Genomic DNA, 21,979 nt, shown 5'->3' with positions numbered 1-21,979 from the left:
GAGGGGCTGCGCCCTGGGCCTGCTGCACTGCCAGACCTCGGCACACCCTGAGGTTCATCCCCGCACCGATGCTGTGCGGCTGTGGCGGTGCTTGGGGCCCAGCCAGACCACCCTGCTCCAGGGGTTTCCTCAGCACAGACGGAAACAGCCTGTCCTGATCAAAACATCCCTTTTATTCCAGCAGCAGAGGCCATGGCCAAAAGGGGGAAGGAGGCACTTGATGGTGCGGAGTGGTGAGGGGTACAGCGGGACTAGGCCCAGCCTGGCCAGGGGGTGCTGCATGGCACTACCTGGGCTGTCGCGTGGGGCTGCAGCAGGGCTGGCCCAAGGGGGATGAAGGCCAGCGATGCCACTACACGTCTGTAGCTGGGCCCCACTCATAGCCTTCATCCTGGTCCGAGTCATCCCTGGCCCGTGTGAACCTCTTCCTCACGGCTTCGTGCTCGTATTCCCTGGGGGATAAGAAGCAGGGGTGCTGCCTCTGCCACCTGGTCGGGATGGGTGGCAGGGACAGTTCTCTGCTAGGCAGGGTCTGGCCAGGCAGAGCTGGCACCCAGAGCTCCGCAGGCCCTTCCCCAGCCCCCCCGTTGGCTGTTTCAGCCCCCGGCCAGCCCCAGGGCACAGGGTACCTGATGCTGTCATAGCGCCGGCTCTGCTGCTGCTGCTCGGTCACCTGGGAAAGACCAGAGAGACGAGGGGGTCAGAGGTAGGGGCAGGATTTGTGCCCCAGCCTGGGGCTGGGCTGTTTTCCCAGAGCTGGGCGGGGATGTGCAGCTGGACCTGCAGCAGCTGGAGGTGTCACCCTGCCTGTGCCACAGGGGAAAGGAATTAGCCCAATTAGCCCCCGTAGCCAGGCACTGTGCCACCCCCCACTGCCCCACCAGTTCCTCATACCAGTATGGGGGGACCCACCTCCTCGCTCAGGACGTTGCTTGGGGCCACTGGTGCTGGCTCGGAGGAGCGGGCCAGCCCAGGCTGGTCACAGTCCTCCTCTGCCTCACCATCGGTGTAGGCACCCGTCTCGCCATCCGTGTCGTAGTCGCTGTTGGCGTGACTGTCGCAGCTCAGGTAGCCCGAGGCCGCCGCGCTTGGCGGGTTCAGCAGGTCCAGACTGTCCTCCAGCGCCACGTCTGCCTGCGGGGTGGGGGTGACAGAGACCTGGGACCCCAGGTGTGGGGGTGCTGGGTGTGTGGCCCTGGCCCCTGCCCCACTGCAGCCGCAGCAGCTGAGCCTGGCCGCAGGGCTCCCGTGCCCCATACCTGCTCCACTGCTGTCCAGACAGGCTGGCTCTGCTGCGTCCTGATGATGTCCTTGATTGCCTCATACCAGGTGTTGCTGCTGCCGCTGAGGCTGACGGTGGCAGTGAAAAGGTGGCTGCAGTACTTCTTCATCTTGCTGGCCTGGGCATAGAGGCGCCGGGAGCTCTTCCTGGAGTCGGGCACCAGCCACTGGCGCATGGCCTTGATGCCCTGCCGGCTCTCGGGCTCGCAGAACACCACCACCGGGTAGTACTGCACGTAGTTGAGACGCTCCACGGCCGAGGGCGTGATGTCCAACAAGGCATGCTTGTCCTGGGGCAGGGCACAGCCATCAGCCCCACCGGCTGTGGGCTCCCCACCAGGCCCCGGCCCACCTGGCTCCAAGGACAAGGGAAAGGTCTCTCACCTTTTCTGCGATCTGCCGCACCGAGTCCAACTTGATGACCTTGGACGATGCCCCATCTCGGGGCACGCTCGCTGCAGGACACAGAGACAATGGCATGAGAGGGGCTGGGGGAGATGTGGCATCTCAATACAAGAAAGATCTCGAGGGGCTGGAGCGAGTGCAGAGGAGGGCAACGAGGCTGGGGAAGGGCTGGAGAATCAATCCTGTGAGGAGCCAGGGAAGGAGCTGGGAGTGTTCAGTGTGAGGAGGAGGAGGCTGAGGGGAGCCCTCATCCCTCTCTGCAGCTCCTGACAGGACATTGCAGAGAGGCTGGGGCTGGGCTCTGCTCCCAGGGGATCAGGGACAGGACAAGAGGGAACGGCTGGAAACTGCCACAGGGGAGGGTCAGGCTGGGCAGGAGGAGAAAATGTTTCCCAGCAAGAGTGGTCAGAGAGTGGAACAGGCTGCCCAGGGAGGGGGGAGTCCCCATCCCTGGGGGGGTTTAAGGGCCGTTGGGATGAGCTGTGGGGGCATGTGGGGTAGGGGAGAACTTTGTAGAGTCAGGCTGAGGGTTGGACTTGATGATCCCGAGGGGCTTTTCCAACCTGAATAACTCTGGGATTCTGTGATCTCTGGCAGCCCCAGGCTGGGTCTGGCTGTGCCTGGTCCCAGGGCTGTGGCCCCCGAGGGAGGGGCATGGCTGGGGCCTGGCTGGTACCATGATGCATGAGAAGAGGGTGAATGAGTCCAGGAAGGTGTTGGGGTGTCACGGGGAGGGGGAAGTGGGGCAGTATCGGGACAGAGCTGCAGGTAAAAAGCTCCCACACATCCTGGACACTGAGGGTGCAGCTCCTGGATACAATTTCCCCCTGGCAGGGTGAGCACTTACGGGCAATCTCAAACAGCTCGGGCAGCTCCGTGCTCAGCTTCTGCATGGCAATGTCTGCAATTGGGCCCAGGATCACCACCGGCCGCTTGAAGTTGGCTGTGAGGAGAAGACGGATCAGCTCCAGAAGGCTGGAGGTGAGGGCAGAGCTCACAGAACCCAGGCGTCCAGCCCCACTCCTTGAGGTGCCCGTGGGCCTGGGACTCACCCCACCCCTCCAGGAGAGCAGAGCCCACCAGCACCCACAGCAGGGTGGGTCGAGGCAATGGGGACACAGCTCTGGTACCCACCTTCCTTCAGGACTACCCTCTCATACGGCGGGTAGCGGCCCTGCTTTGTGAGGGCACACAGGTCCTCCCGGCTCTTTCGCAGCATCTTCTTGGCCCCCCGCAGGCCCCGCAGCTTCCAAAACTCAGCCCGTGCCCCAGAGGGGTTGACACCAGACGTGGCTTTCAGCACCGACTCCAGGCTGGCGATCTGTTCGGCCCTGGGAAGAGAAAACACTCAAAACCTGGAGTCTCCGGATTTACACCCAGCTTTGCCTCTTATGGCTCTGAGGAGCAGGACAGAAGCCAGCGTTCCCATTCAGTGGTGCAGCCAGATGAGGCTGTGGTGGCCTCTTCCCTCCAGGACCTTGGACAACCAGAGTATCAACTGCCCCACCACCCCTGAGAAGGATTTCACTGGCTCATGCTTCCCACTGCTGCCCCACCACCCCTTGCCCTGCTCCTTAGTGGGCCCACCACTCCTGTCCCCATCTCACTGGGGAGCCTTCCCCTGGAAGTTGCACCAGGGCAGGGTCAGGCTGGCTCTGAGGAAGGATTTCTGTGCAGAAGGGGCTGTTGGGCGTTGGAATGGGCTGCCCAGGGCAGGGGGGGAGTCCCCGGGATCCCTGGAGGGGTTGAAGAGTCGGGCTGAGCCAGCGCTGAGGGATCTGGTGGGGTTGGGAATGGTCAGGGTGAGGGTCATGGTTGGACTGGAGGATCTCCAAGGTCCTTTCCAACTAAGATGATTCTGGGATTCTGTGATTTGTGGATCTGATTACCCTGGGGCCATTCCTGGCTCCATCCCTACCTGCTCTGGTTGGGGATGATGCCCTTGTCCTTCTCCTGCAGGTCCCTGCCCATGCGTGCAGCCAGCCAGCTCCCCAGCCTGCCCCGGTACATGGTGTCCAGCACGTGGAAGACATCCCCACGGGTGAAGCTGAGCCCCGACGGTGTGTCCTTCTCAAAGTCAAAGTGTGTCCGGATGTAGAATGAGTCACCCACGTTGGATGAGATCATCTTCCTGTAAACTGGAGCCCAGGGTGAGAGGGACCATCAGGGGAAGAGGTGGCTGAGAAGGAAGATGCTGGAGAGGAAGGTGCTAGAGGGATCTGGGAAGGAGCTAGACTGGCCAGGAGCCTCCACAGGAGTCCTTGCTGCTAAGGAGGGTGCTGGGGACACCTGTTCCTCCCATGGCTCTCTCAGGCATGCTGGGGACAGCAGGACTTGACCCCCAGCACACACTGGGCTCTCCAGGCTAAGCCATTGTGCCCCTGTGCTCCAGGATGCTGAGGCACAAATGGGGCAGGGATGGTCTGATCCCCTCCCATCACCTTTCTGGAGGAGGAGGAGGAGAGTGCAGAGAAAAAGGACCACCCTGCAGGGCCAGAAAGGACCATGGCAACTCCGGCAGCTCTGATGCTTGCTCAGAAGAGACAGAGGATGGAGAAGCACAAGCCCAGGATGCATCCAGTCGTCACTCACTGTCCTGCTTGCTCTGGGTCCACAGCGTGATATCCTCTCCCAGTGGCAGGCTCATGAGATACTCCACAGCTTCCTCACGGGTCAGGTTCTGGAAACTGGTGTCATTCACCTGCCGTGGAAAACACTCAGCCACAGCCCCACTGGTGGGACAGAGGGGGTGGGTACCCGCAGGGACCCCATGGACAGCAGTGCCCAGGACAGGGTGGTCCCTGTCACCCAAGTGCCTGCCACAACCCCCAGTAACACTGGGGAGGGCTTCTGGGCCAGCTGAGGTGGTGCCTGGACCTGCTGGGTGTTAGCACGGTGCTGGAGACAGGACCATCCCCTTGGGCAGTGCTGCAGAGCCAGCCCAACAGGTCCAGGCCACAGGCACCAGCACTGCCCCAAATGATGCCCAGCAAGAGAAATGCAAACCCTGGGCAGGTATCAGACCCAAGAGGGATGGGCCAGGCTGGGTGCAGCAGCGTCCAGAGCCACTCCCAGCCCCAAGTACCTGCAGGATCTGGTCCCCTTCCTGGACGCCCTGGCTGTCAGCGGGGCTCCCCTCTTGCACGCTCGACACAAAGATGCCCACGTCATTCCCGCCGGCCAGCCGCAGCCCAACACTCTTGCCCTTCACAAAGTGCACGACCCTGGAGTCGGAGCTGTACCTGCCCCAGGGGAAGCTGCGGTCAGCCCAGCAGTGACATCCTGGAGACAGCACAGGGGGTCACCAGCCCTGGGACCCCAACCACTGAGAGCAGCAGCTCCCCATCTCCCCCAGCCGTTCCCCACCAGCTCTGGCAGACGTACCTGTCCTTGTGGGCAGCTCGGGCAGCTGGGCTAGCGTGGGGGCTGCGGCAGCCATCCCCCTCCACAGCTCCCAGCAGGTCTGCAGGAAGGAAGGTGGGTCCAGGAGGCAGCAGTGGCTGCGCCGCTGTTGGGGCCGCCAAGGCACAGCAAGACCTGGCACGGCTCTGCCAGGGGGGACGTGGAGGAGCCTGGAGCCCACTCAGTGCCCTTCACTCCCCCAGCCTGATCCGAGCTCACTCACCAGGGCCCTGAGCACCATCAACAACCATGTCGGCTGCAGGGTCCCTGTTCGAACGTCTCCTCTCCCTGGAACAAAGTTGGGGCAGGATTTAGGCAGTCACGGAGGCAGGTGCTGGACAAGCACAGGCAGGTAGCACTGAGTGGGCAGCGGGGACAGCGGAGCAACCTGGGGGCTAAATGGCAGTTCCACCTCCAGGCTGAACCAGCTCCTGGATGGAGGAGAACTAGCCCCTCCAGACAGGCAGAGAACACTGGGGAGTCCGACGGGGGAAAGTGTGGCTCATGGGCCCAGAGCGGGGCTTACGGTGGTGAATTCATCCCAGCAGCAGCTGGAGGTTGCAGGGAGGTCTCAAGGGATGACGGATGGGACAGTTCAGACTCAATGTCGGAGATATCTGCAGCAACAGGAGGGAAGATGCATGAGTGAATGTCCAGTCCTTATGCTGGTGTTTGGCCCCCGGCCCCGTCACTGTGTGCCCTCACCATCCATCCGGGAGCTGTCGCTCTGGCTGTCTTCTACATCAGGAATGTTGACCAGGAACTGCCGGTGGTCCCGGAGGATGAGTAGGGTCAGGGTCCCCTCTGTCCGCTCGATGAGCTGCTGGGTGTCAGCCAGGGACATGTCCTCACTGGCCACCCCATTGATCTGGAGGGGGCAGAGCAGGAGGCCTCAGGGCACTTGCTCCTGGGAAAGCCGCCACCAGGAAAGCCCTGCTTGAGTGGGATGCTCCAACTGCTGCCTCCCCAGTCCCTTCCCAGCCCCTCCAGCCCGGCCCCAGCTCCCAGGGCTTCAACTATCCTGGGCTGCATCCCCGTTCCTGGCTGCCTCCCAGTGGAACCTCATCCTGCACAGAGGAAACAAATCAGTGTGGCTAATTAACTCCCACCTTTAGCTTCAGGGGGGTCCTGCACAGAAGCAGGAGCTGCAGAGACACGCTCAGATGCCCAAAGTTCAGTTTTACTTTGACCCTGGCCTCATGCTGTCCTTCCACACGCTGGACTGGTGCCGGGGAGGCAGGCCCCAAGCAGACCATGGTGCTATGATCTCCCCGAGGTGCATCAGCTTTCCCATCAGGTTGCTGGGATGAAATCCCTCCTGTTTACCCCATAGTTGTTTTGGCCCCACTTCCCAGTAGCCACAGGCCTGCCTGGCCCACATGTGCAAATGAATTGTCTCCCTCTCTCTACTTCCTCCTCCCCAAATACTTTAAGCAACGTTTCACTTGACATAGCCTGAGCACCTGAGCTCCTCGGACAACTGCTCCCCCAGCGGGGACATGCAACAGTGGCCAGGACCCATGTCCTGTGGGGACAGTGGAGCAGACATGACTCCACTGGGGCAGTGGGACAAGCCACCACCCCTGGTTAAATGCTGCGGGGCTGCCTCAACAGCCAGCAGGTCCCTGAGAGCCCACGCGGGGTCCCTGGTGACGGCTGGGGAGCTGGGGCAGGGTGCAGGCACCTTTGCATGCAGCCAAGAGAACCACGCTCTTGGCTTGTCCCCTGCAGTGACACTAGCCAGGAAAGAGCCATCTGGAGAGGGGGAGATGAGAACCCCAGCCAGTGCTGTGTTCCCCGTGGGCCCCCATACCTTCAGGATAAGGTCTCCCTCCTGCAAGGAGCTGGCCTTGGCTGCCAGCCCGCTCTCCACTATGTGCTTGATGAAGAGCTGACTTCCCAGCTTCAGGCCATACTCTGCAGCAGAGAGAGCCCATGACAGTGCCACAGCCAGGCAGATGCAGGACCCCCTCGAGGTCCCCCCTCGCCACCACCCCCACAAGCCCACCCCAGCTTCCATGGAGCACTAGCAAGCCCCAAAGCTGAGTTCTGCATCCCCAGGCTGAGGCCAGGCAGGTCTGGTGCACCCAGCACCCATTGCTCCCTCGCTGCGTGCCAGACCCTGGCACCCACCCTGCCACTGCCTCCTCCCCAGGGGAATGCAGTCACAAATCAGGTGACAAGACCCAGGGACAGAGGGAGTGGGGGGGCCTCACCTTCATTCTGCTTCTGCTTCACCAGGACTGATGTGATGGGCTTCATCGGCACATCCCGGCATGGCAGCCGCTTGAAGCCCGACACCAGGACCAGCCCGTTGGTGTCCCCTTCGGGGCTGAAGCCATTGGCAGAGCGGTGCCGGCTGTAGCCCCTCCGATCTGAGCCACTGCCAGGGCTCTGCCTCCAGTGGCTGCTGTGCTGGCTTCGCCTCTGGCTCCGGGACACCGGCTTGGGGTGGCGGCGGTCATCCCGGTGGTGGCCAGAGCTTCTCTCGCTGGATGAGTCCCCGTCATAGCCCTGGCTGTGGTCCAGGTCATCCCGGGAGTGGTGCAGGGCTGGATCTGCACCACGCAACCCGTAGTCCTCATCCAAGCCACAGTGTCGGGGCACAGTGGGGGACCCAGGGCTGCTCTTGCTTGCAGGGAGGTGGACTTTCTTTGGTCTTTTCAGTGTCTGCAGGTGGAAAGTGAGAACAAGATTGGGGGTGCAGTTGTCTCTGCCAGGAGATATTTTCTACAGCAATTTCTAAGCCCCAAACAGAAACCCTGGAGTGTGTGGGACAAGGGAGCCAGGATGGGGACAGGCACTGTGCAGTCCGGTGCATGACACCAGCCCCCATCTTGCTGCAGGGCACACTCACGATGTTGGCGATCTTGCCACAGGTTTTAAGTGTCTGGATGGCGAAGGAGGACAAGACATTATCCATGGAAAGGCCGTTCACCATCACGATGTGATCCTTCCTCCTGTGAGGGAAAATGCAGCTGTGGCTTTGCCCCCGGTGCAGTCCCCAGCAGTGGGAGCTGGCAGGGTGGCAAGGGCACCTTGTTGCCCCAGGGGGACCCCATCCCATCCAGGCAGGGTGGCAGCAGAAGTGATTTCTGTCCTTCCTGTCCCCGCTGACAGCAAGCACCCCGTGTCCCCACACACTCACTGCAGCCGGCCCACCGCTGGTCCCCCAGCCACCACATCCGAAACAACCACCGCTGTGTCCCCGGTAATCCTGTTGGGACGGTCCCGACCTCCAGAGACAGCGAAGCCAAAGCCCCGTTGAGGGTCCTGGCAAGGACAGGCAGAGAGGGGTCAGACAGAGCCAGCCCCACAGACCCCATCCCCTCCTGCGGCCACCTTGGGCCCTGCTCACCTTGCTCAGTGTCACCGTGTGCTGCTCCCAGATCACCATCTCCTCCATGGTGACCACCCGCCAACGCACACGAGGGAGGGCGACCGCAGCAGCCGGCTGGCGTGGCAGCCCCTGACCGGCGTCCAGGGGTGCAGCCCGGCTCCAGCTCCTCTTTGCAGCCGCTGGCCCCTTCCTCAATCCCACTCCAGGCTTCAATGAAGAGCAGAAGCAAAGCTGAGCTGCAGGCACCAGGGACCGTGAGGGTGCAGGGGACCGAGCCCCCCACGGTGCCCAGGCACCCACCAGCTGTGTCACACCCCGGCAAACCCCACATGTGAGCTGGTTCTGAAAGCCAGAGCTGCTTCCATGCAGCATGAAATCACCCCCGTAGGAGGTCCATCTGGGTCCCCTCGGATGTGCATCCACAGAAGGGGAGGTTTTATCCAGGGCACGGAGGTCACAGAATCACTGAATCCTCTCTGTTGGAAAAGCCCTTGAAGCTCCTCCAGCCCAACCATTAACCCCACACTGACTGTTCCCAACTCCACCAGATCCCTCAGCGCTGGCTCAACCCGACTCTCCAACCCCTCCAGGGATCCCGGGGACTCCCCCCCTGCCCTGGGCAGCCCATTCCAACGCCCAACAGCCCCTTCTGCACAGAAATCCTTCCTCAGAGCCAGCCTGACCCTGCCCTGGGCAGCTTGAGGCCATTCCCTCGGGGCCTGGCGCTGGGGCCTTGGCTCCAGAGACTCATCCCCCCTCTCTGCCCCCTCCTGGCAGGGAGTTGCAGAGGGCCAGGAGGTCTCCCCTCAGCCTCCTCTTCTCCAGACTAAACAACCCCAAATGGTCAGGACCCATCTCCTCAGTTGGGCCCATCTGCCCACACCATCCTCGTAGTCCCACTCCCCTCCCTCCTCCCAGGAGCCAGCAGACCCCAGAGTGCTGCTTTGGATGGTGCTTCAGTGCCCTCCTGCCCCCCTGCTCTGGGCTCCAGCACAACGGTGGAGCCGGCAGCTCTGCCAACCTCTTCAGGAGCACCACTGTCCCAACTTCACCCTTTGATTTCCCTGGCTCCCAAATCCAGCGTTTTCCACCTAGGACAGATGAGCCCGACTGACAGGGTGCCATCCTGTCTGGACTGAGACACCTGGGATGGGCCCAGGGGTCCCCTCAACCAGCTCCTGGCTCCCCAGAGGAAACGTTGGCATGCAGCCAGAGAGATGTGGGATCCCTGCACGGGGTGGGGGGCAGTGGGCCCAGACCCTCCTGCGACTTCCCATGGGGTGGGACAGGAAGGAGACAGTTTGATCAGGGACTCAAAGGGTCTGGGTTCACCTGGGCCATTGCACATGCCAAGGAAACCCTGGTGATACCATCAGATGATTCTCCAAGGTGATGGGGACAGGAAGGCCAACAGCCCAGTGTGATGCTGCCACCACCATCGCCAGGTCCTCACCCCTCCAACTGGTGCAGGGACCAGGGAGGACAGACCCAAACCCATCGCCTGCCCATGCTAACTCCAACCCCACAGCTAGAGCCGGTGGAACACCCCCCCGCCAGCTGGGCTGCCCCCGGCACAAGCCCGCTCCTGCCCCAGGCGCTCAGGGGCTGGCAGCACCCAGCCTGGTCCCAGCCACAGCACAGTCACAGCCATGGCACAGGCACAGCCACGGCCCATCAGGAGCACAGGCACAGCATAGGCACAGCCACGGCCCATCACGGGCACAGCCATGGCATGGACACAGCCACAGCCCATCACGGGCACAGCCACAGCCCATCACGGGCACAGCCATGGCATGGACACAGCCACAGCCCATCACGGGCACAGCCACAGCCCATCACGGGCACAGCCATGGCATGGACACAGCCACGGCCCATCACGGGCACAGCCATGGCATGGACACAGCCACAGCCCATCACGGGCACAGCCACGGCCCATCACGGGCACAGCCATGGCATGGACACAGCCACAGCCCATCACGGGCACAGCCACGGCCCATCACGGGCACAGCCACGGCATGGACACAGCCACGGCCCATCACGGGCACAAGGGGCCATGGACAGCTGGCCCTGCCGGATCTGGGATAAGGCGCCCTTGGGCCACCATTGGGGATTGGCCAGCAGCTCGGCCGGGGGAGGTCTGCCCAGTGCTTATTGGCTGACAGCCAAGGCACAGGCACTATCCCCCAGCACTGATTGGCTGGCAGCTCTGCCAGGGCAGGACCCCAGGATCCAGCTGGCCAATGGCTCGGCCACCACAGGTCTCTCCAGGCACCCATTGCTCGGCTGCTCTGCCGTAGCAGGTCTCTCTGAGCTCTGATTGGCCAACAGTTCTGTGGTGGCTCCTCTTTGGATTCTGATTGGCTGGTATCTGTACTGTGACATGTCTCTCCAGCATCTGATTGGCCAAGGGCTCTGCCATAGCAGATCTGCCTGGGCTCTGCTTGGCCAATGGCTCTGCCACGACATCAGTCCCCAGTTCTGGCCGCGCTGGCCCTGCCACCCGCACGGCCCTGCGGGGCCCAGGGGCTCTGGGACGGCTGCGCCGGGGGCTGAGCTGGCTCCCCAGAATGACTGAGCCGCCCTCAAGCCCAGCCGAGGACCCTCCACATCAATTCCATGGGACGCTGGAAACATCCACAGCCCCTTCGGGCATCGGCTGCAGGGCAGCTTCAGCAGGACCAGTGGGCATCGGGGACACACATCCGTGGGCAATGCGGAGCAGGGCTCCCAGCGGTGGGCAGTCAGACCTGGGGCAAGCACGGTGGCTCAGCCCCAGTGTGGGGGCTCTCTGTGGCCAGCCCCCAGCCAGAGCCGGACCGAAGCAGCCAGCTGGGCCCCCAAAATGAGACCCAGGGAGCCCTGGGGAGGGACAGTGTAATCATTCACCTAGGCGTCAGAGCCCCAGCGAGCCGGGGCTGCAAGCCAGTGAGCGTGGAGGGCAGAGTCCAGGTTTCCACTCTGCATCATGAGCTGCTGGGAGCAGCCCGAGTGCCCACCCGCCACCCACCAGCGCTCAACACGTGGGGAAACGTGTGCCCAGGTAGTAGCTGGGGCTGAGCAGGGCCCCAGTGTAGTGGCACCCGTGGTCCTGTCCTGGCACTTATAAGACTGATAATAAGGAGGAGACCCCAGCACAGTGGTGGGGTGCTTCCCTGCTGGATCAGTGAGCTGAACTGGCAGGTCCCATCTCAGCCATGTCACCAGTGTCAGCTGGTCAGTGCTTATTGGCACTCTGGATTACCTGGATGCCCGCAGGTGACAAGGTGTGAGCCACAGGTCACAGGGACCTCGACTGGGGGGCAGCCAGAGCATCCCCCCTCTTGGGGTGATGGCTCATCTGCCAGAGCCAACCCCAGTGCCACCCAACACAGCCTCTCACTGTCCCCAACCAGCTCCCACTGTTCCCCCGTCACCAGGGCACCATAATTTGGCCACACACCTGCATCCCACTGCCACCCATGGCTCTCCATGGCCAGCAGCAGTCTGGGGTGGGGGACACGGCATGGAGACAGTAGCAGCTGCCAGCACAGGCAGTGCCCATGGTGCCACCAAGCCCCTGTCCTGTCCCCGGTCTCCCCCTCGAGTCCTGGTGTAGGGCCTGTCCAAGCCAAAGGCCGAGGCTGGGAGCTGGAGGAGCCGGCTCGGCCGGTTTCCAACAGAAACCAACCAGCCCGCACCTGAAATGGCCCCGCCGGGAGAGGCAGTATCTGGGCAGAGCTGACCACGGCCCAGCCCAACACACCCGGCACCAGGTACTGGCACCGTGGGGAGCCCACACACCCCACTCTGCCCCACACACACCGTGCCTGGCATGTCCCAGGGTTTTTAATGCCAAATGAAGCCCGGGCTGTACTGGAGCAGCTCATCCCACTGCAAGGTCCCTGATTCAGGGCTGTGCCTGGCCCCAGGTGTCGCCGCTGGCAGCGTCCACCATGGGGGACAGCAACGGGTGGGGAGGTTATTTACACAAAAGTGATGTACCCTGCCCACCTCAGTCTTGCCCCACAGCCATCCCCACCACCCATAACCTGTTTCCCAACACCCCCACCAATGGGGGTCCTCAATTTGGGACCCCAAAGCTTTCCCGGGATCAGTGGGGTCCCTGGTCTCAGCCAGTGCTGCAAAACCGCTCGTCCCTTGTCTGGTCCTGGCTGTGCAGGATCCCCCCAGAAGCTCCTCTAACCCAACCGCACCCACAACACAATGCCCTGATCTTGCCCCCCCACTCTGGGAAAAGGGTCTCTGGAAGGTCTGACCCAGCCAGGGTGTAAATCAGTAGGAGGGGGCACGTCCTCCAGCCCTTGGGGCGCGGAGCTGTGATGGCAGGGTCCCAGAACTCCTCCCGGGTCTCTCTCTGCCATTGGGGCAGAACTCCAGGAGGGTCACCGGGTCCTGGCGCCACCCAGAGAGGGACAAAGCATGGCCACAGCCCCAGGTGAAAGCACGGCCGGATCCCTGTTCCCAGCCAGGAAGCAGGGCCGGCAGATCCCGGGGGACAGGATTAGGCACTCACCGAGCCTCCGATCCGACCAGGAAGGAGCCGAGCTCCCGGGCTGGTGGCGGTGGTGTCACTCCAGGTTGCCTTGTGTAACCCTTTGTGGGCCAGACGCTGCCTGCAGGAGGGGAGGAGGAGGAAGGGGGTCCTGGGACAGGTTCCTGGGCACAGCACGAGTCACGGGGGCTGTCCCTGTTGTCCTCCACGGTGCTGGTGGTTCAGCCACGTCCACTCGCCCCCCACCCAGCCCTGTGCAGGGACAGGCTCACAGGATGCAGGTGGTGGCAGTGCCTGGGGACAGGGATCCTTTCCCCCTCTTCCCACCAGCCTGACCCTCTCCAAAGAGGTCATGGGGCTCTGTGCCAACCTGTGCCGCCCTGAACCCACAAACCCTGCCAGCAGCCCTGCTCAGGAGTCCCTGGGGGGACCAACAGCTTCACTCATGTGCCCCAAGAGGGGACAGAGATGGTGGCCAGTCTGGGCTTCAGGTCCTGGGGGGTGGTGTGACCCTGCTAATGGCTGCCATCCCCTCTCCTCCCCTTCCCCCTTCCTCTGCCCCCCACCTGGGGACCAGGCCCACGCCATTCCTCTTTCTGCGGGGTCGCTTTCCTGCAGCGACAGAAATCAGCTCCACGCCTTGGTTCTCCGTCCAGGCTGCAGCTTCCACCCGGGGTCGGTACCGATGCCGCAGGAGGTCACAGCCCTGCGGTGGGGTGTCACGGGGGGACCAGTTCCTCCTGAACCCCCCGGCCACCAGCCGCCACCCCAGAGCTGGGGACATGGAGCCGCCGCTTTCCCCACCGCTCCTCAGGCCGGCATCAAGTGGCTCCTTCTCACCAAAGCCCCCGGCCAGCCCCGAGGGGAGGATGGAGCAGCTCCCAGTCAGGCCGCCGCCGCTCCCCAGGCCTGGCCGCAGCCTCCCCGGCTGCTCCGGGGCCACCAGCTGCGCTCCCGCGCAGGGATGTGGCGTGAAGCACCCCGGGCAGGGGGACAGTGACGCCGCCGAGCAGCCTCGTTAGGGCCGCTGGTACCTTCCCCGGCTGCGCCGAGGGTTGGGCGTTAATGCCGAGCCGGTTTCCCGGCTGGGTCTGCCCGTGACACGTTTGTCCCTCGGGGTCGGGGACCGGGGCACGCTGGCGGGAAGAGTCCAGCCCGGGAGAACCGGCGGGGCCGGCCCGGGCTGACCCGCACCCGGGGGCTGACCCACATCCCAAGGCCTCCCCGGGCCGCGCCGCGGTGCCACTAGATGGTGCCACGGGCCGGGCTCGCCGCGGGGCCGGGAGGAGCCGGGCTCCGGCCCGGGCAGGAGAGCGGCGGCGGCGCTGAGTCGGGTCGGGGTGGCCCATCCTCAGGGCCTGCCGGAGGGAGCGCGCCCGGTGCCCGGTGGAGTGGCAGGCCCGGCCCGGCGGCTTTCGCGGCTCCGGGGGAACCCCCCGAGGGGGAGGGCACCGGTCCCGCGGGGGGCAAACGGGGGGCACCGGGGCCTCGGCCACACGGAGCCTGGCACGGGGCCGCGCCGGGGAAGATCTGTCCCGCGGCCCCGGGGCAGGCCGGCCCCACACGCTGACCGCACCGGGGCACCGGGCCAGCCCCGCCCCCACTGCCATGGCGACCGGCAGACACCGCCCCCCCCCGCGCGGCGGGCCGCGGCTCTATGGTGCCTCCCGCCGGCTAGAGAGGACGGGAGTGGCCGTTCTCTTCGCCGCTTTACAGCGCGCGAGCCCCGTCCCTCCCCCTGCCCTTTCCAGGCGGGAGCGGTGGCGCAGCCCGCGGGCTATCGCGACAGCCAGCCCCCTCGTCGCGATTAATTCCGGCGGAAGGGAACGGCTCCGCTTCCGGTGCTGGCCGCGGCCCTTTCCGCCCTGCGGCGCCGGGGCGTGTCTAGCCGCGGCGCCTCCCGCGCTCTATGGTCCCCGCCGTTCCCAGTCTCCTCAGCGGCGGCGGCCAGAGCCGGGAGGAGCGCGGCGGCGGCGGCGGGCGCGGGCCTGGGCCTGCCGTGCCCTGCCCCGGGCCTGTCCTGCCCGCGGCCTTGGCGGCGGCCATGGAGCTAGAGGTGCCCGAGGAGGCGGAAGGCTCGGCCGTGGCGGGTGCCGGTGCCATCACCCCGGAGGCCGGCGTGGGGGCACTGGACGCGGCAGGAGGTAACGCACTGCGAGCACCGGGCTCCGGGGCGTGTTCCCTCGAGGGGCCGCTCCGTGCCGGGCCCCCCGGAGTGTGTGTCCCCGTGTCCCGTCCCCCCGAGGGCCCAGCGTGGTTTAGCCTAGTTGCACCCCCCGGAGGGGGTCTGAGTGGTACCTCCCGGCCGGGCCCCCCGCATTGTGCCTTGTATCCCCCGGGGGGGTTCGGAGTGGTTCAGCCCAGCCGCACCACACCCCCCCGGCGTGTGCCATCCCCGGGGCACCGCGTGGCCCCGTCCAACTCCCGCTTCCCCCCCTCCCCGCCCCGGGGATCCGGAATGGTCCCACCCCCCCCGGGGCTGCCCCTTGGCCCGGGACTCCCCGACCACCGGTGGGGGGGGAGGATGCCGGCCTGGGGCTGCCTCTCGTCTCCTGCCTCCGCCCGCCTCGGGTTGTCCCGGGCCGGTGCTTGCTGGGGACGGACAGCGGCGCCCCCCGGAGCACCGTGCAGGGCTGGGGCGGGCGCTGCGGCAACTGACACCGGGTGACCCCGGTGCCGCAGCAGCCGCCGCTTGCCCGGTTGGCGAGGGCGACCCTGGGCCGCGCCCCCGGCGTCTCCTCTCCGGGGATGGGCCGCGGGCATCCCCCTTCCCCGGGGGGTGGCGGGAGGGTCTGGAGGGGCCTGTTGCCTCAAGGCAGGTGGAGGGTCCTGCCTTGCTCTGGGGAGTTGCTGCGGCTCCCGGCGCTGCCTCCCGCGGGGTCCCGGCGGCCCCCGGCAGCGGGAGGCGGCGTTGCTGCCACGCCAGGACCCCTCTGGGCAGCGGTGAGACCGGGGGGGCCGTTTGTAAGAGGCAGAGAGCAAGCCTAAGCCTGACAACGCTGCTGACAGCCTTAACAAAAAGATTTTGGCTTCCTCGGTTGGCGGGATCAGATATGTGGGGCTGTGCAAGTGCACCTGCGTCCACCTTTGCTTCCTAATAATTTATAGTTCATTAACAACCTCAAAATTGCTAGCTTTGCCTGTGATCGTACAGCCCCGCTCTGTTGTTGGGTTGACATATTCTTTTGTGGGCCTGACGCGAAGCTCCGGAGCACCTGTCTGAGCCTGAAGTTTATTCAGAGCCTGCTACGAGGTAGACAGGTTTTGGTTGTGTTATGACAGCAATCTCCTTGTCTTCAGGCCTTTAAATGAGGATCATTAGATCTTCTACAAGCCAACAAATTACAGTGGAAGCTGTGATTATTTCATACATGTCATCTGCTGTGTCAGGGGGGCTGGATGTAACGTGTAATTTTTGGTAAGGTGCTGAGATTTAGGCAAGTGGCAAGCTGTCCCCAGCCTTCCTGCTTCAATTTCTTGGTGCTGCAGGGAAAATGGAGGGGCTGGCTGCGTGCAACTTGCCTTTCCCAAGGTTGCTCGAAGCGTTCCCCCCCCCACTGCTCAGACCCCTTTTTTGGGACTATTCTCCTAGCATGGTGTGGTGTGGCTGGTGGACTTCCAGCTTGTGATGCTGAGGGAGTGAAAGAGAGAATCCCTTGCTGATGAACAATTAAAATATTGTTTATCCTTAGGATTTCTCTGTCACCTTCCTGTTTTTTGGGAGGGGAGAGGGTTGTTGTTCAGGTCAAGACAAAATATCTGGGGGCTGTTGCTCAGGAGGGGTTTAAGCAGGTGTTTGTCTTCCCTTCGCAAGTAAATCTGAATTTACGAACCTGTAGGCTGTCATACCCTACACTGATAGTAAAAAAAGATGAAACGGAGCCAGTAATCTCACCGATGCTTTGATTTTTCAAGTCAAGTTGCTTACTCCTCACTTGGGTAGCGTCCAAATTGTGTCACTCGGCCTCAGCTGCACTTGCAACTGGAGCTCCCAGGAGGGCTGGGGACAATGTGCACAACAGCTAACGAGCATTTTCTGAAAGAGAACAAAACCTGGGGGGACTGGAGGTGGCCCTTGGGCTGTACACGAAGGCACGGCTATGCCTGCGTGAAGGGTGGGCTCTGCTGCATGTCTTGGGTTGGGACTGACAGAGCACGTCGGTGTGCTTGGTGGTCCTCGTGGCAGCAGATGGGAATACTGTGTCACAGCAGCGTGCCCAGGAGCAGATGCTGAACACCATCCCGTTTTGTTGATTGTTTCAAAGCCGATGGCGACAAACCCAATTTCGCGTGCGGAGCGCCGATGCCTTCACCGCTGTTTGAAGCGGTGGTGGAGGGGCTGAAGTGTCCATGACCCACTGATGCAGTTGCTTCGTGCCACTTACCTTAATGCTCGTGCTATTGATGAAGGATTGTCAGTGTAGCTGAAGTGTGCTCCCCAGCTCTTTGTCAGAGAGTGAGGATGGCTGTGTGCTGTACTCTTAAACGGACGTGGTGGGGTTAATCCAGGCCATGGGTTGGGTCAGCAAAGAGCTTCCCCAAGTGCTCAGGAAATACCAAGAGGGGAGCCGGTTAGTCTGGTACAGGAGTAAAACTAGGTGGAGGAGAGGAGCTGAAAGTCAGGGAAACCTTGACACTAGGTTGACTTAAGGCATGGAGAGTCTTCTGAAGGGAGCTTTTGGAAGTCTCATAATATCTTTGAGGGTAAAACCTCATTTAGTGCCAGCAGCTGGACTCATGCATGAACACACAGGCCCAGTTTGTCCCTTTCCAAGGACCTAGCTTTGAGGTTTTTAAAAGTTTTGTAACTGCTGTGGTTGAAGAGGGAGTTTCAAAATCTGTCAGATGTAAATGGCTGCTGTGCCATCTCCCTGAATCTCCACCCCCTTGCCCCAGGAAGGGGCTGCTGGGAGTGTAAGGGTCTGTTTGCCGGTTTTGGTGCAGATAGCAGAGCTTTTGGCAGGAGTAGAGGCGATGTACAGAGGTACTGTGTGCGGGCAGGGTGACAGGTGAGCACCAGGATCATTCAGGCTGGGGTGTCCTGACCCCAGAAATGGTTGGGTGAGAAGAGGGCACATCACCATCCCTCTACCTGGGTGCACCCGGAGACCTCTGTCTGGAAACCTCCTTTTATCCAAGGGGCTCAAGTCACTGGAGAGCTGTTGGTACAAAATTGATACCAAAGCAGGTCTCCACCATCTCCTCACAAAGGTGTAAATTCTCAGCCTGATGGGGAAGTAAAGTTGATGTCCACTTTATTTCCATTTCTCACGTCTCCTGCTACATATAAGTTGCAGTCTGCCCATCATTTATGGCTTAAGAGCCTGGGCAGAAGGCTCCAACGTGATCTTCAGGGTTGAATTCCTCTGCTTTAGGGAGCTGAAATGATTTAACAAGTATTTATGCTCTCGTTCAACAGTTGTCTCACTGTACCCAGAGCTGGAGATAGCAAAGTGGAGATCCTGGCCCCAGCCAGTGGTGCTGAGTGTGCTGGATGCTGGCGGCACCTGTAAGGCCATCTGCAAAAAGCGCTGGGAGAGCGTTGATTGCGACAGATGACGAACGGTATTGCAGCTCTTCGCTCTTTGCAATGATAACTTTGAAGTGACTTTTGAAGGGTTGCTGGAAGCATTTTTTTTTTTTTCAGTGAGCAGATTAGAGATAAGAGAAGAATTCCACCCTGTGGGGCACAAGCAGTTCAATCCATATCAACGTGATGGAGAGGGAAATTGAAGAGAGCTTATCAGCTTGAGGAAAAAATCAAATGTAAACATCATCCCCAGCATGATTATGGTTCACAGCTTAGTTGGATGTCACATGCCTCTTTCCTGTGAAATGGTGCTAGCGAAGATGATTACAGAGGGAGTCAGCTAGGCAAAAACAGACAGAAAAACACCCTGTGCCTTGAACTTTTAAAGACCCTGCAGTTACTTCACAGTCAATAAGTCACAGCTCAGCTGCAGGGAAGGAGGAAGGCAGTGAAAATAGAATTCAGGCTGCTCTGGCAAATTAATTGTCCTTTAAGATATGAATCGGCTGGAAATGAATAGGGAAGCTGGGATTATGGGTTCTGGGGGCTGCAAAGGGCAGCGTTTGTACAGCAGGGAGATGTGGGCACTGCCCAAAGGACACTGAGGCTCTCTGTATCAGTGTCAGGACAGGCTGGAGAATGAATCCCCAAGAACCCGGGACAAAGAATGATTAATCTAATTTTCATTAACTAGCATTTGGCATTGACCTGTATATGATAGCCTGTTACACCACTGATGGATCTGCGTCTGGCAAAGCTGCTGCCACCGTGTCCCACTTGGGAAGGTCGCTGGGCCTCTCCAGAAGGGCTCCTCAGGGAATGACCTGAGTGGATTTAGTATGAGCAGTGTGTAATTTAGGAACGATTATTGAAGTGATTCACTGACATGACCATTATGGGCTCTCGCCAGATGCACAGTCTTATTAAATATGATTTTCCCATATAAGGTGGTTGCAGCCTGAAAGCAGCAGCAGGAATTCCAGTGCTCGCTTTCTTCATGAACATCTTTCAGTCACAGCCAGTTGAGTCCAGAAACAGGTCTGCCATGGCAGTGCAACACCCTGACAGAGGCTTGGAGAGCCCTTCTCATTGAATGCTGCTTACATCTTTGTCATGTTTGATTATTCCCATTCATCTTTTAGGGCTGCCAGGCATATTCCTGTAGACCAGGATTAATCTATAGGGGCTTGGCAGGTGCCTTACTCCCAACATGAATGTGGTACCTGCTGCATGTGGGACCTTACCAGCAGGAGATCAGTTCCTGTCTGTGCGTATGAGAACTGCAGGCGTTTCATGGGCACAATTAACTTGCAACTCACAAGTCAGAAAACGTTGAACCTTTTGCACTGTACTGGGGAATGTCAGAAGCAGAGTTGGAGGGGGAAATGTTTGCAAATTCCCAGTGCAAGGAGGGTTTGGCTGTGTTTAGGTGGGAGTGACCTTCAGCAGACTGGTTCACACGCTCTGCTCCCACCAACAGCTCACGGACAGAGCTGCTGCTCATGTTGCTCTTGGGAGATGCTCCCTCTTGTAGCCTGTCTGTGGGAAGGCAGGAGCCAAAATGGGTCCTGGCCTCCTCAGATGGTCTGATCCCATGGGTGTGCTCTCTCAGATCTCCCCCAGAGCCTGTGATGCTGGAGGAGCTGACAGGAGCAGTGGGTATCAGAGCAGGCTGCTGGTTTTGGGGCGTGCTCTCTAGACCCTGGAAAGCTTAAACTGGAGGCCTTGGTGCCTCCTTTTCTCAAAGATGTGTGTGCAGGGAGAGGGGTGACTCTGTATGTTTGAACTCATAAATATCAGCAGAACAGTAGAAGAAGGCCTAGATGGGGGTTTTTGTTTCACATTAAGTCTTTCCAGGTGTCTAACCAAAATTTCTGATAGTACCCTTTAAACAATTTGTTTAATAACCCAGCTGACAGTATCACTCTCCCAAGCTGTTGCCTTCCAGGCCTGCAAGCTGAGTCACCTTGTGAATGTGCCCAAGAACAGAAATTCTTACTCACATCAGACTGGACGTCTGTGATCATGTCCATGGGGCCAGGCAGAAGATATTTTTAAAGCATTATGCAGGTGCAAAGCCCTAACTGTTTGGTGTGGGTTCCCAGTAAGTAGCTACTGTTGGGGCAATGCTGTGTGGCATTTCGCCATTTTTAAATCCATCTGTGGCTGGTGCAGAAACTCAAAGGAGCAAAATACTGTAATTTTCTATAAGTCTTTAGCAAAGCAGAAATCCTGGCACAAGCGCCCTCTCTGTGTTTGCTGCCTACTGATGGTGCACCACTCTGTCCAACAAGCAAGTGCAGCCACTTGTTTTCCTCTAATGGGAAGGATGTTATAGTGAAAACGTGTCGTGCTGAGCCCTCACCTGTGCAGGGCTGCCCATCCATTCCATTGCATGATTGCACTCATGGCAACGGAACAACAGGAGCACGGCAGAAAGGGAGATGAAGGCGCTGCAAGGGACTGGAAAGAAAAGGCACTTTGAAATGAAACAACGAAAGTTCCAGAAAGAGGGTTGTGTAAAAACCAAACTGGTGTCCTGTGTGAAGTGAGTTTTGTTTTGATCCTGATCAGCACTGACCACCTCAGCAGAGCAGCCGGGTGTTGCTCACCAACCTCCGTGGGGAGCTGTGTGCCAAAAGGAAAAGCATCTGCTGGCTTTCCCAGGCTCTCCACCTCCTCTCTGGGTAACTAGGAGACTCAGCCCCGGGAGGGGAGCCTGGCCTCTCCAAGCAGCCTTACCAAGAGCCAATGATAATAAGGTAATGTTGGGGTTTTTCCTTCTTTAGGTAGGTCTTAGAAATACTCTGTTCCTAAGCAGCCTGGCGCTTGTTTGTTTGAGTTTTTCAGTGTTGCCAGTAGCTGAGTTAACCTCGGGACTTTCTGGGAAACGTTTTCTGTAATTAAAAAGCTAAAAGTGATCAGAGCAGCTTTTCTGTCACTTCGTCTCTTCTCACCCACATATTTAAGCAGAAAATGCTGTCAACCCCTAATTAAGTGTCGTCGTCTTCCATCATGTGTTCTTGTGGCTTCCCCAGCTTACGTGTGGGTTTTTGCACTGGCTTGTGGTGAATAACCCAGGATGAGTCAGAGTATGTGCTGTGGTGGTGAGGAAATCTGGAGGCTTCAACATGTTCAGTTGCCCTGGTGTTCACGGCCTGTCCGATACTGCTGATCACTGCTAACCACAACGGGTTTCATCGTCTCACAGCTCTAGGGAGAGGCTGAGAGTCTTTCACTCTATGAGTTAGCCCCTTTGCTTCTCTTCCAGCTTTCTTTGAATACCCATCACTCTTCCCTAATCCTGTTTAAAAAAATACAAATGCATACAGCTAGAAAGTCAGTGTGTAATATGAAGGGTTCTCTTAAATATTCACTGTAACACAGAAACGGGCTGGAATAATTGATATTTAAAGAACAGCATTATCTTATAGCATGGAGATCGCATATTCTGTACAGTTGCATCTCTGCAACTGACTGTTGGAAGAGCTGTCCCTCTGGATAATTGCGTGACTTTGCAGCCATTGGA

The 21,979-nt window shown here is 60.3% G+C and overlaps 2 protein-coding genes across 3 annotated transcripts in view; one reads left to right on the top strand and one right to left on the bottom strand.

The window, feature by feature from the left end:
* Positions 1-209: 209 nt before the first annotated feature.
* TJP3 (tight junction protein 3) lies at positions 210-13,606 on the bottom strand. The gene is made up of 21 exons (XM_074927798.1): positions 13,487-13,606; positions 12,942-13,041; positions 8,447-8,635; positions 8,237-8,361; positions 7,946-8,048; positions 7,305-7,758; positions 6,902-7,005; positions 5,794-5,956; positions 5,615-5,705; positions 5,312-5,376; positions 5,071-5,149; positions 4,772-4,928; positions 4,279-4,387; positions 3,605-3,824; positions 2,821-3,017; positions 2,534-2,629; positions 1,666-1,736; positions 1,260-1,571; positions 913-1,134; positions 630-673; positions 210-452 (listed from the first exon to the last, which is right to left on the bottom strand). The coding sequence occupies exons 3-21, from the start codon at positions 8,492-8,494 to the stop codon at positions 353-355; spliced, it is 2,760 nt and encodes a 919-aa protein (XP_074783899.1). The 5' UTR covers positions 8,495-8,635; positions 12,942-13,041; positions 13,487-13,606; the 3' UTR covers positions 210-352.
* Positions 13,607-14,820: 1,214 nt separating this feature from the next.
* The window catches only part of PIP5K1C (phosphatidylinositol-4-phosphate 5-kinase type 1 gamma), a 50,297-nt gene continuing 43,138 nt past the window's right edge, over positions 14,821-21,979 (top strand). For both annotated transcript variants that reach the window (XR_012635254.1, XM_074928216.1), the window contains exon 1: positions 14,821-15,064. Coding sequence is in view for 1 of the 2 variants with exons in the window: in XM_074928216.1 (XP_074784317.1) it covers positions 14,830-15,064 (235 nt within the window). In the remaining variant the exon portion in view is untranslated. The remainder of the gene's footprint in view (positions 15,065-21,979) is intronic.

This window comes from Athene noctua, chromosome 27 (assembly GCF_965140245.1).
Source record: "Athene noctua chromosome 27, bAthNoc1.hap1.1, whole genome shotgun sequence".
Classification (NCBI taxonomy): Eukaryota; Metazoa; Chordata; class Aves; order Strigiformes; family Strigidae; genus Athene; species Athene noctua.
Note: the sequence above shows the minus strand (reverse complement) of the source record. Positions and strands in the feature narration are given on the sequence as shown.

Bases quoted from the DNA above. Each gene is read 5' to 3' on its own strand.
- TJP3 (XM_074927798.1), bottom strand. From the start codon at position 8,494: ATGGAGGAGATGGTGATCTGGGAGCAGCACACGGTGACACTGAGCAAG. The intron at 2,630-2,820 runs GTGGGTACCAGA...TTCTCCTCACAG, and splicing joins GAGGGTAGTCCTGAAGGAAG to CCAACTTCAAGCGGCCGGTG. The intron at 1,135-1,259 runs GTATGGGGCACG...CCCACCCCGCAG, and splicing joins TCTGGACAGCAGTGGAGCAG to GCAGACGTGGCGCTGGAGGA.